Raw genomic sequence first — 12,745 nt, 5'->3', positions numbered from 1 at the left:
TCTTAATTGTGATGCTACAAGCTCTTGCTAAATAAATATTAATTAGGGATTATCTAATGACTAAATCTATTTCTGTCTATTACTGTCAAAAAGATCATTAAAACCAGCAACCGATCATTATTTGCCATTTTAAGATTAGCTCCTTTATATGGAAGACTGTTTACATTATTTTTTGTAACTTTTGTCTTCCCTTTTTTTTTTTTTTTTTTTTATACATATCATACATGTTATGTAGTACAATTAAGACAATTTATTACATATTATGCATGTAAATACACACATGCATGTACATATTTAAGAAAATGTTACATATACACAAATATAAATATTTTTAATATATATACATGCATGTGTGTGTATTTAAATATACATAATAAATATACATATCGCACACTAATGTATTATATGATTAGTTTTTTTTAAATTTTGGACGCGATTATTCACAATTAATTGTTGGACAGCCCTATATTTTACAGTAAAAATTTTCCTTTTTTAATTTTTTTAATTGTCTATATATTTATAATGCTCATTAAAAAAGCCATACTGATCTTTCCCAGTTCAAACACCCTGACTGAAAGCTAGATGCTTCACATTGTGAAAATACACTCTGCAGGTGCAATGCTTCATTTGTGAGCTCCTCCGTGAACTGATATTCCCTGACTTGTGAGATTTCAGCCATGCGAGCCGTACCGCACCGAATATTCTGGTTACAGCAAGAACATGAAGTGGGGAGACGGAATGTGGGACACGTCCTTTGATCTGTCAGGACAGGAGAAGGGAAACTCGATCTCTCCCCACTAATGCATTCCTCTGCTTCACACGACACACGCAGATAAAACACAGATTAAATGCTCCGACTGCAGAGGGTCTGATTCATTCCTCACCTGCTCTGAGCCTCAACAGCACCACGGGAGCCATTCGGACTGGGACTGTAGGAATAAAGGAGAAACACGACAGGATGAGTCTTCAGCAGTACCACAGCGTCATGCACTCTAGGTCTTACTGCTGATGTTGAGTCTGACTCACTTCAGGACGAGGTGCAGGTTAGCGGAGAGGCGCGGGTCTGTGAACTGGGTGGTCCGGTTGTTGTGGTCCACAAAGTACACTCGTCCGGTGGCTGTGTTTCTGATCTCCCAGCCGGGAGGCAGTGGACCCAACTCCTCACAGTTCACATTACTGAGATCCCTGCAGAGAGAGAGGAATTATAACGCTTTCATTTTAGTAATATAATTATACATATTATGATTATTGTAATCTTTAAATTAACATGATCAAAATATTACTAATATTATGAAATTTTTAGCTGTTTATGAGCTCTTGCACCCAGAATGGGAGTTTTCTACTTGTTGAGAGGATAAATTATTAAGATACTTTAATTATACTACTACTTCTATCCTATAGTTATAATATCAGAATATTACATTAGGTACAGTATTTCAAACACATTGTCACAGCCATTTGGGATGCACATAACATAATATTTCTACTTCTTTAGAAAGTGATTCATCAACATAGTAAGTTTCATGTTATAGAGGTGATTTGAAATATATATTTACATCATTTAAAATAATTTTTTGCTTCTCTCTATATACTGTGTATGTAGGACACATAAAATATTAATTCATCAAAACAAATTGGATTCACTGCTTGCATTTTTTAAATAAAAGTTGTGTAAACTTTCACCATTTAATTTTTTTAAATTCGTTTTATATAGATTTTACCATTATTTTTAAGATAACTTATTTTTAAACCAATACAAATAATTACAATTTAATATAAAAACTTAAAAGAAATGTGAAAACTTTGAATATTTGTATCATGATAATCATGATTTGACAGTGGAAATGATATTAGTGGAAATGAAAATGGCTAGTATTCATAACTATAGCTTTACTATCTTTTAACATGCTCCTCAGACTGAAGTTTGAGTAAACGTGTGGAGGGGGAAGACAAAACAACAACAACAACAAAAACAAAGAAGTGAGAAAACAGACAATACAAAGATCAAAATGAAGTAGTAAAAAAGAAAAGAAAAAAGAATTCAGGGATGCTGCTTTCAGGCTTCTGCCAAATATCATCAAACTAACAGAGCAAAAAATGTTCAATGTCAACTCTGAAAAGACTAGAAAAATAACCCGTAGCCCACCCTCAACACGTTCATGCACTCGGCAGCTTTCTCTACAAACACTGGCTAAACGGTCCACACATATAGTGTTTCTCCAAGAAGTTCCTCCGAGGTCACGTCTTCTCAGTTTTGGTCCAAACCAGTTAACAGCACTGAGCTTTGAGCCTTTTTTCACTAATAGTCAAAAACCAATAGCTGTATATAACACATCAGTGTTTTGATTTAGTCACTAAACATGACTTCATGCATTGCATTTGGTTAGGACAAGGCACAAGTCCGCAAACAAACCCAGTGTAAAACAGAAGTTAAACAAGTGATAAACATACCTGGGCACCCTGGGGTCGTGCCATGTGCTGACGCCCGTCTGCGTGTGCAGGAAGTACACCTGACCCTGCTGCGTGGTCCTTTGCTCTGTGAACAAACACCAGGGGGCACCATCGGTCATTCACAGTGTGTGTGTGTGCACAGAAGTGATTCTTTCATTCTTTCACTTTCACTTTGATTCACCACATCTGATCCATCACTGCAAACTCACACAAGTGAATCCGCAGTACCAGAAAATAATGGCTCCATATAAACAAGAAGATTCATTTTAATTGCGGTTAACACAAAACCAAAAAGATCATGTTAATCTTTCCATAAAAGGCTCTTCTGGAGTTCAAGGCGGACAGAGCATCATCAATCTGTGTGATGGCTTTAAAATGATTGAGATGAAGTCACAGATTCAGACAAATCACCTTCAGCTAACTTTCACTATTCACTATTATCACTATATATTTTCTCCCATATCGATTGAGAATGATATTTAACTTGATGTTCATTCTGTAATATTAATAGGGAAGAAAATGCATTTCACATGAATGCTAAAATACATTTTTAAAGTAAACTCCACAGAATAAGCGACCTTTTAATTTACAGCCCCACGTGTTTGATCAATTAATACAGAGTTATTATGAACAATATTGTCTGATAACAATATTTTAAATAGCAATTTTTTGTCTTTTAAATCATAATAAATTTACAACAAAACATTGCATTTCTATTTACAGAATTATATGCTGTATAAATTAAAACATGGATGAAAAAATATATTATCTGCATGATAATCCTTAAAATAATAATGCAATTTATTAGAACATTACATATATTATCATTACATTAAAAAGTCAATTCTACTACTATATATTAGAAATATAGTTTTGTCAGTGACTAAAGTTAAACCAAGCTTTAAATCCAGTGGTTTGTTCTGAAGATGTTTTCAGATAGTTTTACCAAATACAATGATGAAATGTTTGTGAGCAGCTCATGAAACTATAGACGATGAAAACACTAAGGACATCACATGTAATTGAGTATGTAAGGTAAACAACACTGCAGATACAATTTGGTCACACTTTATTTCAAGGTCCAGTTCTCACTAACTACAACAACAAACTCCTTATTTGCAACTCAATAATAATTATTAAGGTAGATGTTAAATTGAGGCATTGGGTAGGATTAGAGATGTAGAATATGCGTCATGCAGAATATCATCTTTATAAGCACTAATAAACATCTTAATGCCAATATGTTAATAATGGGCATGCTAATAAGCAACTAGTAAATAGTGAGAACTAGTCCCTAAACTAAAGTGTTAGCCACATTTTTTAGCCACTCACAATAAACCAGATCATCAAGATGTAGGTTACCCAGCCCATCTCAAAGTGAACTTGAGCGGCATCTCATGTCTACAGACCCACATTCAGCTACTTGAGCACAGCACAGAGCTGTGTTTAACCCGTGTCTATAACCTCTGCCCTCTGAATCTCTCCACGGACTCTCTCTCTCTCTCACACACACACACACACAGCGGGATTTCCAGGTCACCCGTCTGACCCTGCAGCTGGTGCTGACGGCACGTCTGAGATATTTCAGATGAGCTCCCTTTCTACAGCTCAAGAGACGTTTTAATTACTCCTGCTGCAGCACAAATTTCCAGCGCAAGTGCGTGTGTGTGTGTGTGTGTGTGCAGGGTGTATTTTTGACCTTTGCAAGCTGGCCAGTATTAATGGAAAGACTGATGTATGTGTGAACGAACCGTATCCCTCGGGCAGGTCGGGCGGTGTGTGTAGGTGAGTCCTGCTCATGTAGTTTCTGTGTCTCTGAGAGCGAACCCTCCGCTCCTGCACACGGGGGTCATCCGCAGGTACGCCCGCTGCCCCGTTGGGCGTCATGATGGGCGTGTTCTCATCCACCAGGCAGCTGAGCGGCCGGCCGGGGCTCGAGTACTCAGACGCAGGCCTGCACGTGTGAAAGAGGAAATGAGAACATGAGGGACAACAGACTACGTTAAAATAGCTGAAAAGTTTGCCGCTAGAAACATTAAGGTTATGGGTTCAATTCCCAGGCTAGTTTTGAATGTGAAGTTTTGAGTCAAATTGAGGTGTGTGACAAATGGGTAAGTAAAATGTAAATGTGAAAAAAGATTACACTGCATTTTAAAAATAAATAAACGAAATCCATTTACATGGTCCGGACTTTGCTGGCCAAACTTAAAGGTGCAATAGGTGATTGTCTTAAGAAACATTTTTTGTTATACTGGTTGAAAGTCTCTTCACATCCCAATAGCAATTATTAAGCTAAGTGGTTTAAATGTATTTCTATATTCTGTGGAAGGCGTAGGACCAAGAAATGTACGTCCAATCAAAACGCTCGGTCCAAGCTTTTTCTACCTGCCTGTCAACGTATAACTCTGCGCACCCTGTTCGCACATTCATGGACGCTGTGCAGACAGAGCTAAAATGGCAGACAAACATCAACAACCTGGTCTTCCTTCCTGGTATTGTAGCACTTTTCAAGTTTTCTCACTGGTTAATGACACATGATGTATCCGAGCGGTTCCCAATTCCCGCACCTATTTTGCATGTATCGCTTAGTTAACACGCTTAGATGACCAGCTCGAGCTATATGAATGAACTGTGTTCTGATCGATATGATCCCTACACTGTGTTCATTGCTCCCTACTCCCTGAGCAGGGGTTTACTTCACTTCAGAACATGGACATGAATTGGGTACCGCTGATGTAGCCTGTTGTAGTAATGTTTTCTCTGGTATTCTGGTCTGTGAGCATAAATGCGTTCAGGGGGCGTGGCTTTGGACGGCCATTGCAGGGAGGGTGGGATGTTCGCTTTCAGTGCTATCAGGCTAATGTTAGCATTTTCCAAGATCTCCTATTTCACCTTTAACTGATTTAAAATGGTCTCCCAGAGAGAGTGGCTAAGATGGTGATTAGCTTCACAAAAACAAAAAAAATCCCTTTAAAACCAGCCATCAGATCAGACATCAAGCCATCTTAGGCTAGTCAAACCCAATGAGCTGGAAAGTAATTTCGGAAAGCCAAAATACCTTGATCCTCCTACAAAACTTTCATTTTGCAAACCATTTGCACCAACAATACAAAAATATTTGTAAAAAAGAAAATGTAATAAAGTAAAATAAAAACAAATATAAACTTACAATAAAATGAAAATAAATGTTAAATTAAAAACTAAAAATTAATAAAATAATTGTTGAAAAAATATTAATAAAAAGTAAAATCATAATAAAAATCAAAGACAAAAAAACTAAATAAAAACAGAAAATGCAAAAGTTAAATCATAATAAAAGGCAAAAAATAAAAAAAAAGAATAAATAAAAATAAAATAAAATAATTTGAATAGGTCACCCAGCTGAACCATCTGAAAAACACCTGAACATCTCTGTAAAACCAGCCAACAGACCAGATTAAGACCAGATTAATCCTCTAAGGCTGGTTTATGCGGTCGTTTCAGTAGCCTCACATAACAATTTGTTTGCTCTGCTGGGTTACAGATTCATAATAAAACAATACAAAGGGCATTAGTTGTGGAAACCCAAGCACAGAATAGTGTGACCTTTTGTGTGAGGTTCAAATCGCAGTAGTACAAAATGTACAGTTGCTTTGGATACTAAATGAATAATGTAACGGTGTCAGCACCCTGCGGTCTCTGTAGACAAACACTGGCGAGCAGAGCCGCGAGGAGCTGAGTGACTTTCAACATGACAAAGTCACAAACCTGCAACCTCTCCAAACAAGGGAGTGAATTTCTGTCCGGCTCCAGCTGCCCAGGTCCACCGTGAGTGCTGTTATTGTGAAGTGCAACAGCAGCTCAGCCGTGAAGCGGCTGGCAACACGAGCTCAGCGAACGAGGACAGAGTGCTGAATCATGTAGTGCATAAACACCGCCTGTACTCGCCTTCAATATTCCCTCTGTTCCACTCCGTTTCAACACATCCGAGCCTTTGGAAGCAACGTCAGACCTAAATGATGTTTCAAGAGCTTCAGTGGCTGTGAACTGTAACGCGTGCTGCACACAAGGAGTAGTCGCCCAGTGTCGACATTTAACCTCACTAACGTGCTTATGGCTGAACTGAACCAGATCCCCACAGTCTAGAGGAAGACTAGAAAAACACAGGCTGTAGAGTTTAAGGGAGTTTAAGATTGGCTAGTTTTATTTCTAGGGGTTGCACCAACTAGTCAACTAATCAATTGATCTACTTTAATGCTCTGCCATGATGTTTAAAAGGGCCACTGGATGCAAAATTCACTTTTACATGTTTGAACATAAATGTGTGTTGGTAGTGCGTGTACAAAACCTCCATATATTGACCAAAATCCAAAAGTAGTTAATATCCTATTATGCACCCTAAATACACTCAATGTAAAAAATATTCTCACAGTCGAGACCAGTGTTTTTTCTAGATCTTCGTCTTGGATTGTTGCCTGGAATGTTTCTTGGTCTTTATGGTCGAGTGTTTCCTAAAAAATTCATGAAGCGGGGATGCTCCCCGGCATGGCTTTATATCTTTCAGCTGTTTTCTGGATAAATTTGGGTCAGTGTCTGAGATGGCAAAGAAGACAGATGTGGCCGACACACATTTTCCTGTTGTGCTGCACATGGGTCCACACACACACACACACAAGAATCACTGTCCTATTCAGAAAAACCACCTCAAACCCAATGACCCACACACTAATTTGGGGTAAGCCAAAATGCCTTTATCCTACAAGACTTTGATTCAGTCTGCAAAACCATTTGGTTAACCAAACTAAAAAATAAAACATAAAACATGAAAAGGAAAAAAAATTATTAAAAATAAATAAATAAAATTAGTAAACATTAACATAAAAATAAAATCAAAATAAAACTAAGTAAAAATGAATTAAAAACTATTTTTTTAAACAAAATAAATACAAATAAAATAATAAAATAAATAAAACCGTAAATAATAAGAAAGAAAGAAAAAGTGAACTGGGACTATGACAAAGGAAACCTGGCCTCACCTGGTGGGTCTCTCCCATTGGGTGCTGCGTGTGATATGATTCAGATACTGGATCCGGCCAGATGCAGTTCTCCTCTCCTCCCAGCTGCACAAAGAACACAAAGAGACATTCATACAGATGAACAGACAGACAGACAGACAGAGACACACGCTCATGGCGCAGGAACAAACACAGGGGTTGGATAAGACCTCTGGCTGCTAATGTTCAGTATCTGCTAATGCTGAACACTGGTTTATATTTGAGCTTGCATTTAGTTGCTTTTTAAGAGATATTTCACGTACCCATCAGGCAGGTCATTGTCAAACAGACGACTGCAGTCCACCACTGGCCCTCCGCTGCCTATCCTGTCCCTGGACTGAAGACTAACTGTTGACAAACACACATAAACAGGCTGTTAGATCACTCCTATCTGTGATAGTTTACAGACAATCTGACAGTAATGTCAAGATGAGTGACACGCATAGCATAGATATTCTCATTTTGCGGTGAATGCATGAACGTGTTTTTGAAATGTATCATATATTTATAAAAATGTTGGAATTTTATTAGATACTGATAGCCTATTTAAAATATATATCAATAAAAAAAATACAAAACATACAGGACACCAATTGTTTTATAATTCATCAATAATAATAATAAAAAAAAGTTAAAAGGGGATCAAAAAAGTATTTTGGCAAGTACAGATATATATCATGCATTTACATATTGCCATATTTTAAGACACAGATCGTGCATTTTTTATAAATTATATATTTTAAAGAGAAAAAGCTATAAAAAAGATTAAATTAAATAAATAACAATATTTGCATATACAGATATAGATCATGCATTAAAAATGAATTAAAAAACAATGCATTTAATAATATAATGCATTTAAAAAAAAAAAAAAAAATGTAAAAACCCAACCCATAGTGTCAAAATACAGATATTGCAGTACTTATAAAATTTCTTTTTGTTTGTTTGTTTGTTTGCAGAAACAGAAAGATCATGCATTTAAAATATCAACAATTAACATTTCGCATTTAATAAATTAATGCATTTATAAAAAGATCAATTAAAAAACCCAACTCATATTGTTATCTTTATTATCATATTTATCAAACTTTAATAATAATAATATTATTATTATTATTATTATTATAATAATGGCAGACAAAAATATATCATATTATTATACAAACAGTGTTCAATAAGATATATATTTAGGTGTTTAGTATAAGCTATAGTAAAAAGTAAAGTTTGCCTTAGGGCTGGGGTTAATAACTACTTGCTTACATTCACGTGACTCATCGAAATGCATATGTGACGCAAATCTTGACATGACAGGCATATAAGAGGGATGTTTGAAACTCTTGGCCATGGGAAAGCATTGATGTTCTGATGAATGGCTGCTTGTAAAAACTGTGGTATGGTATGTGGGAAGTGCAACCCGGGGCGCAAATACATCACCACCCCACAAAACCCTTTCTTGATGAAGGAACAATGAGGCTCTTCGAGAACATGAAAGAAAATCACAACGGAATAGCTAAACACAACAGATAAATCAGACAGAATGCACGCGTCCTGGGACGTTTTCAGGGCGTCGGAGGTAAATGCGTGGCTTGAGCCATCATTAACGACAAGCTTTGAAGATGGTGTGACTCACGGGATAAATGGCAGATGTGGCAAATTCCTCAAAACGAGCAAAGCTTGTTACTCACCTACTATCTGTCCCCTCACGGTATCGCTGTCATTGGGCCCCAACTTGTTCAGGTCCAAACGTTGATCTGCAAATGAATGAGAGAGCAAAAAAATAAAGAAAGAGTGTGAGAAAAAAGAAAAAGTTTGAGAAACCAAAGAGCCTGCATGGCTTTTGTGTCATAACCTCTGACCTCCTCGCTCGGTGAACCATCTGAGACTTAGAAAACAGCCTAAAACGCTCCACATTTCATGTGTGTGGTCACATAGACTGTGGGCGCTCTGTATCAGTGTGTGTGTGTGTGTGTGTGTGTGTACACACAGAGGCTGCTTTATTCCTCTCAGACTGTAGATGTGCTGATAGGAGTGAGATGCTTCCAGAAACACGCTGGGGCTCTCTGCCATTGCCGGAAAGAGGGAGACAGGAATAACAAGAAGCCTGCAGACATTAGAGAGGCCACTATCTGTTCTCACTCTCTCTCTCTCACACACACAGTCAGATCAGGATGCACAGCTAGACTAAACAAGGCTGGAGAAGCGTTCACCCATCCCAACACACTCCACTCACATTTAAACCCCTTCATATCTTCAGACACCTGCGAAGAATGATGACCATGATTTTGTGGTTGAACGTTACTTTTACTAAACACTCATAGGCAATTCAAAAATAAGTCAAAATAATTAATTTCTTTTTAAATAAAAATAATTAACCATACCAGTCGATAAAACTATGCAATAATATTTAATAATGCAGATGTCACCAGTACACCAAACATTTTATGTACTTTCATAATAATAAAAAAAACAGATATTAATACAGTAGTCACTGGTACATTTTGCAGCTTATAATTTAATCTTAATATAAAAATAGCCAAAATTGGGACGATAAGGTTAAAAACAATACATTTTTGCAAAATTACTTTAATTGTAACAAGAAATAAGTTACACTTCAAATACTTCTCACACGGCTCTCAGAAATCTCTTCAACTTTAAAAAAAAGAAGATAATAATATATATAAAAATATATATTTAGATATATTTATATTTAGATAAACATTTCCATATTATATATATAAGAACATACTAGCTGTAACAAATAGACATTGAGAGAGAGAGAGAGAGAGAGAATATATTAATACATGTAAATATATATAAAAATATTATATATATATATATATATATATATATATATATATATATATATATATATATATATATATATATATATAAATTTAGGAAGAGGAAGTAGATGAAAATGAATCAGAAAAGCTGATATTTCTGTGAATTTATATTAACTAAAAAAGCTAAGAAAAATATCATTTCTATTAATATTTAAGGCCGTGATTATTGCTGACAGACTGAACTAGAGAGCGATGAAGAGAGAGAATGAGAAAAGACAGAGAAAGAATGATGGGCGAGAGACAGAAGGGGTGCAACAGGAAATGGTGAACTGAATGGCTTCCAGCTGTGGGAGCGGCTGTGGGTTTCCTGAGCTTATCCAGGACAGTGGTCACGCTGGAGGGTTTCTAGGGAAAGCCTGCTTTTAAAATCGTCTTAAACACAAGCCTGGGGCTGAAACGCAGCCATAAACATACTGACTTACTGTAGTTCACCAGCAAAACAACACAGGTTCTTGTGCAGCCGACAGGAAAGTGACACACAAATAACAGGATGTCTTCTACCTGAGACAGACAGTGGTCTTCCGCCAAAGTCAGATGTATTATTTTACTTAAAAACATTGTTGTTGTGTGTTTTATTTAAAGTTTGCTCACTTAACACACAATTGTAGTACATACTTACAACCGCTCTGAGCCAGACACACACACACACACACAAAAGTTAGACCCATGCTGTCTAAGCTAATTATACACAAGCTAACAGACTGTTTCTGAGGAAATGATACACGCACACTTACAGCCCGTGTCCTTGAGTCGGTTAATGGAGTTGGAGAGGAGTCGTACACATCCCAGGAATCCCGCTCCCTGTTTCTTATGGATCTTTTTATGGTTCCACACACTGATGGTGATGGAGTCTGACTTCCCGATATACCTGAAGACATAACAAGAGACATCAGACTTCTACCTTTTTTATCAGGTTTCCTTTAAAAGCAAATCAGACTCAGACCATATCGGTCTCGACAGCCCATGGTTCTTGCTTAAAACATGAATTCTGAAGCATGATTACACACAGAGGCTCAGAGGACAAGATCTGTTTTATGTAGAGCAATGAGGACTTCATTACAAAAAAAAATAAAAAATAACAGAAAAACAATGAAGATGATGTCAGAAATATGACACAGAGGATAACAAGGAAGACAAAAACACTGAAGATAATTATGAAGACGAATGACTCGTCAGTCAGAAGAAAAATAGAAAGAAGAGAAAGATGAAAAAGAAGTGCAAGACGGCAACAAAGAGGAAGTAACGGGGGAGAACAGGAAAAGCCAGAAGATAAAGAGAAAGACAACAAAGATAAGGGGAAAAAAAGAGAAAGATGGCAGACTTAGAGGAAGAAGATGAGGAAAAAGACCAAGATGACAAAGAGAATAAAGTAAATTAGAAAGACAGAAGAGGAAGAAAACAAAAGAAAATGTGGAAGATGACAAAGTAAAAATGACAGATGAGGAAAAGTAAGTGGAAGAGACAAAGGCGAGGAAGAAGACATGGAAGAGGAAGACAAAGGGAGGTCAAAGTAGATGAAGAGGTACAGGAAGGTGAGGGAAGAAGAACATGAAAAAGCAACAGAGAAAGATTAAAAAGAAAAGCAAGATGATGACAGGAGGAGGAAGTCGATGAAAATGAAGAAGAGCAAGAGGGAAAAGATAATGAAGCGGAAAAAGACACCAAATAGTAAGAAGACTACAAAGAGGAAGAAGACAGAGGTCAAAGTCGATAGAAATCAATGAAGAAGGTGGAGAGGAAGAGGGTGACAATGACAAGGAAAAAGACAAAAATCATAAGCAGGAAAAACGAAATATGAAGAACAGGAAGAAGTAAGAGTGCAAAGAGAACTGGGATGTCTAATGTTGTTTGGTATAAAGCTCAGTTGGTTTGTCTGAATGTTCTGGCATGGCGTTAGACAAAACAAATGATTCCCTTAAATTCGGGGAGCAGAAACACCTCCAGAACTGGACATCAAATGGAGCTAAGCTGTCAAAAAATGTCCAAGCTAACTCTGAACGTAAGCCTGTAAGCCTGCCAATGGGGCAGAATCCCTGGGCAACAGACATTGTTTGGACTGAAAACCAATCGAAGAGGTAGAGGAGTAAATAGAGAAAGGCAGAAATAGGGGAAGGATGAAAGAAACAAAAAGAGAGGATGCCAATGTCTGCGTGGATGTTCTCACCAGAATGAGTCCAACCAAACCCAAACAATCAAGAGTTTGTCTCTCTGACCTGGAGAATGTCTACTACAGAGTCAGAAACAGCTCTGAAGTCTGAGCTCATAACAGCCTTTATACACTATACTTCTACACAAACTTTACTACTTAACAGACAAGAGCTTACCCAACCGGACAAGTTACCCAACCAGACTAAAGGATGACGGGACAAAAGGCACAACAATAAACCGACCTGCGCTGTCAACACTTAACAACAGATA

General features: G+C 37.1%; 1 protein-coding gene and 1 long non-coding RNA gene across 3 annotated transcripts in view; one reads left to right on the top strand and one right to left on the bottom strand.

Moving 5' to 3' along the window:
* The window catches only part of LOC127953011 (E3 ubiquitin-protein ligase SMURF2), a 53,455-nt gene that overhangs the window by 9,630 nt on the left and 31,080 nt on the right, over positions 1-12,745 (bottom strand). The window contains exons 4-11 of one of the 2 annotated variants that reach the window (XM_052551902.1): positions 11,056-11,195; positions 9,170-9,235; positions 7,748-7,832; positions 7,467-7,550; positions 4,203-4,405; positions 2,452-2,536; positions 1,027-1,185; positions 885-929 (exon numbers count right to left, since the gene is read on the bottom strand). In XM_052551902.1, coding sequence (XP_052407862.1) covers positions 885-929; positions 1,027-1,185; positions 2,452-2,536; positions 4,203-4,405; positions 7,467-7,550; positions 7,748-7,832; positions 9,170-9,235; positions 11,056-11,195 — 867 coding nt within the window. The remainder of the gene's footprint in view (positions 1-884; positions 930-1,026; positions 1,186-2,451; positions 2,537-4,202; positions 4,406-7,466; positions 7,551-7,747; positions 7,833-9,169; positions 9,236-11,055; positions 11,196-12,745) is intronic. The other variant, XM_052551903.1, reaches the window with a different exon arrangement.
* The window catches only part of LOC127953018 (uncharacterized), a 97,100-nt gene that overhangs the window by 70,418 nt on the left and 13,937 nt on the right, over positions 1-12,745 (top strand). The gene's annotated exons all lie outside the window — the stretch shown is intronic.

This window comes from Carassius gibelio, chromosome B3, assembly GCF_023724105.1.
Source record: "Carassius gibelio isolate Cgi1373 ecotype wild population from Czech Republic chromosome B3, carGib1.2-hapl.c, whole genome shotgun sequence".
NCBI lineage: Eukaryota > Metazoa > Chordata > Actinopteri > Cypriniformes > Cyprinidae > Carassius > Carassius gibelio.
Note: the sequence above shows the minus strand (reverse complement) of the source record. Positions and strands in the feature narration are given on the sequence as shown.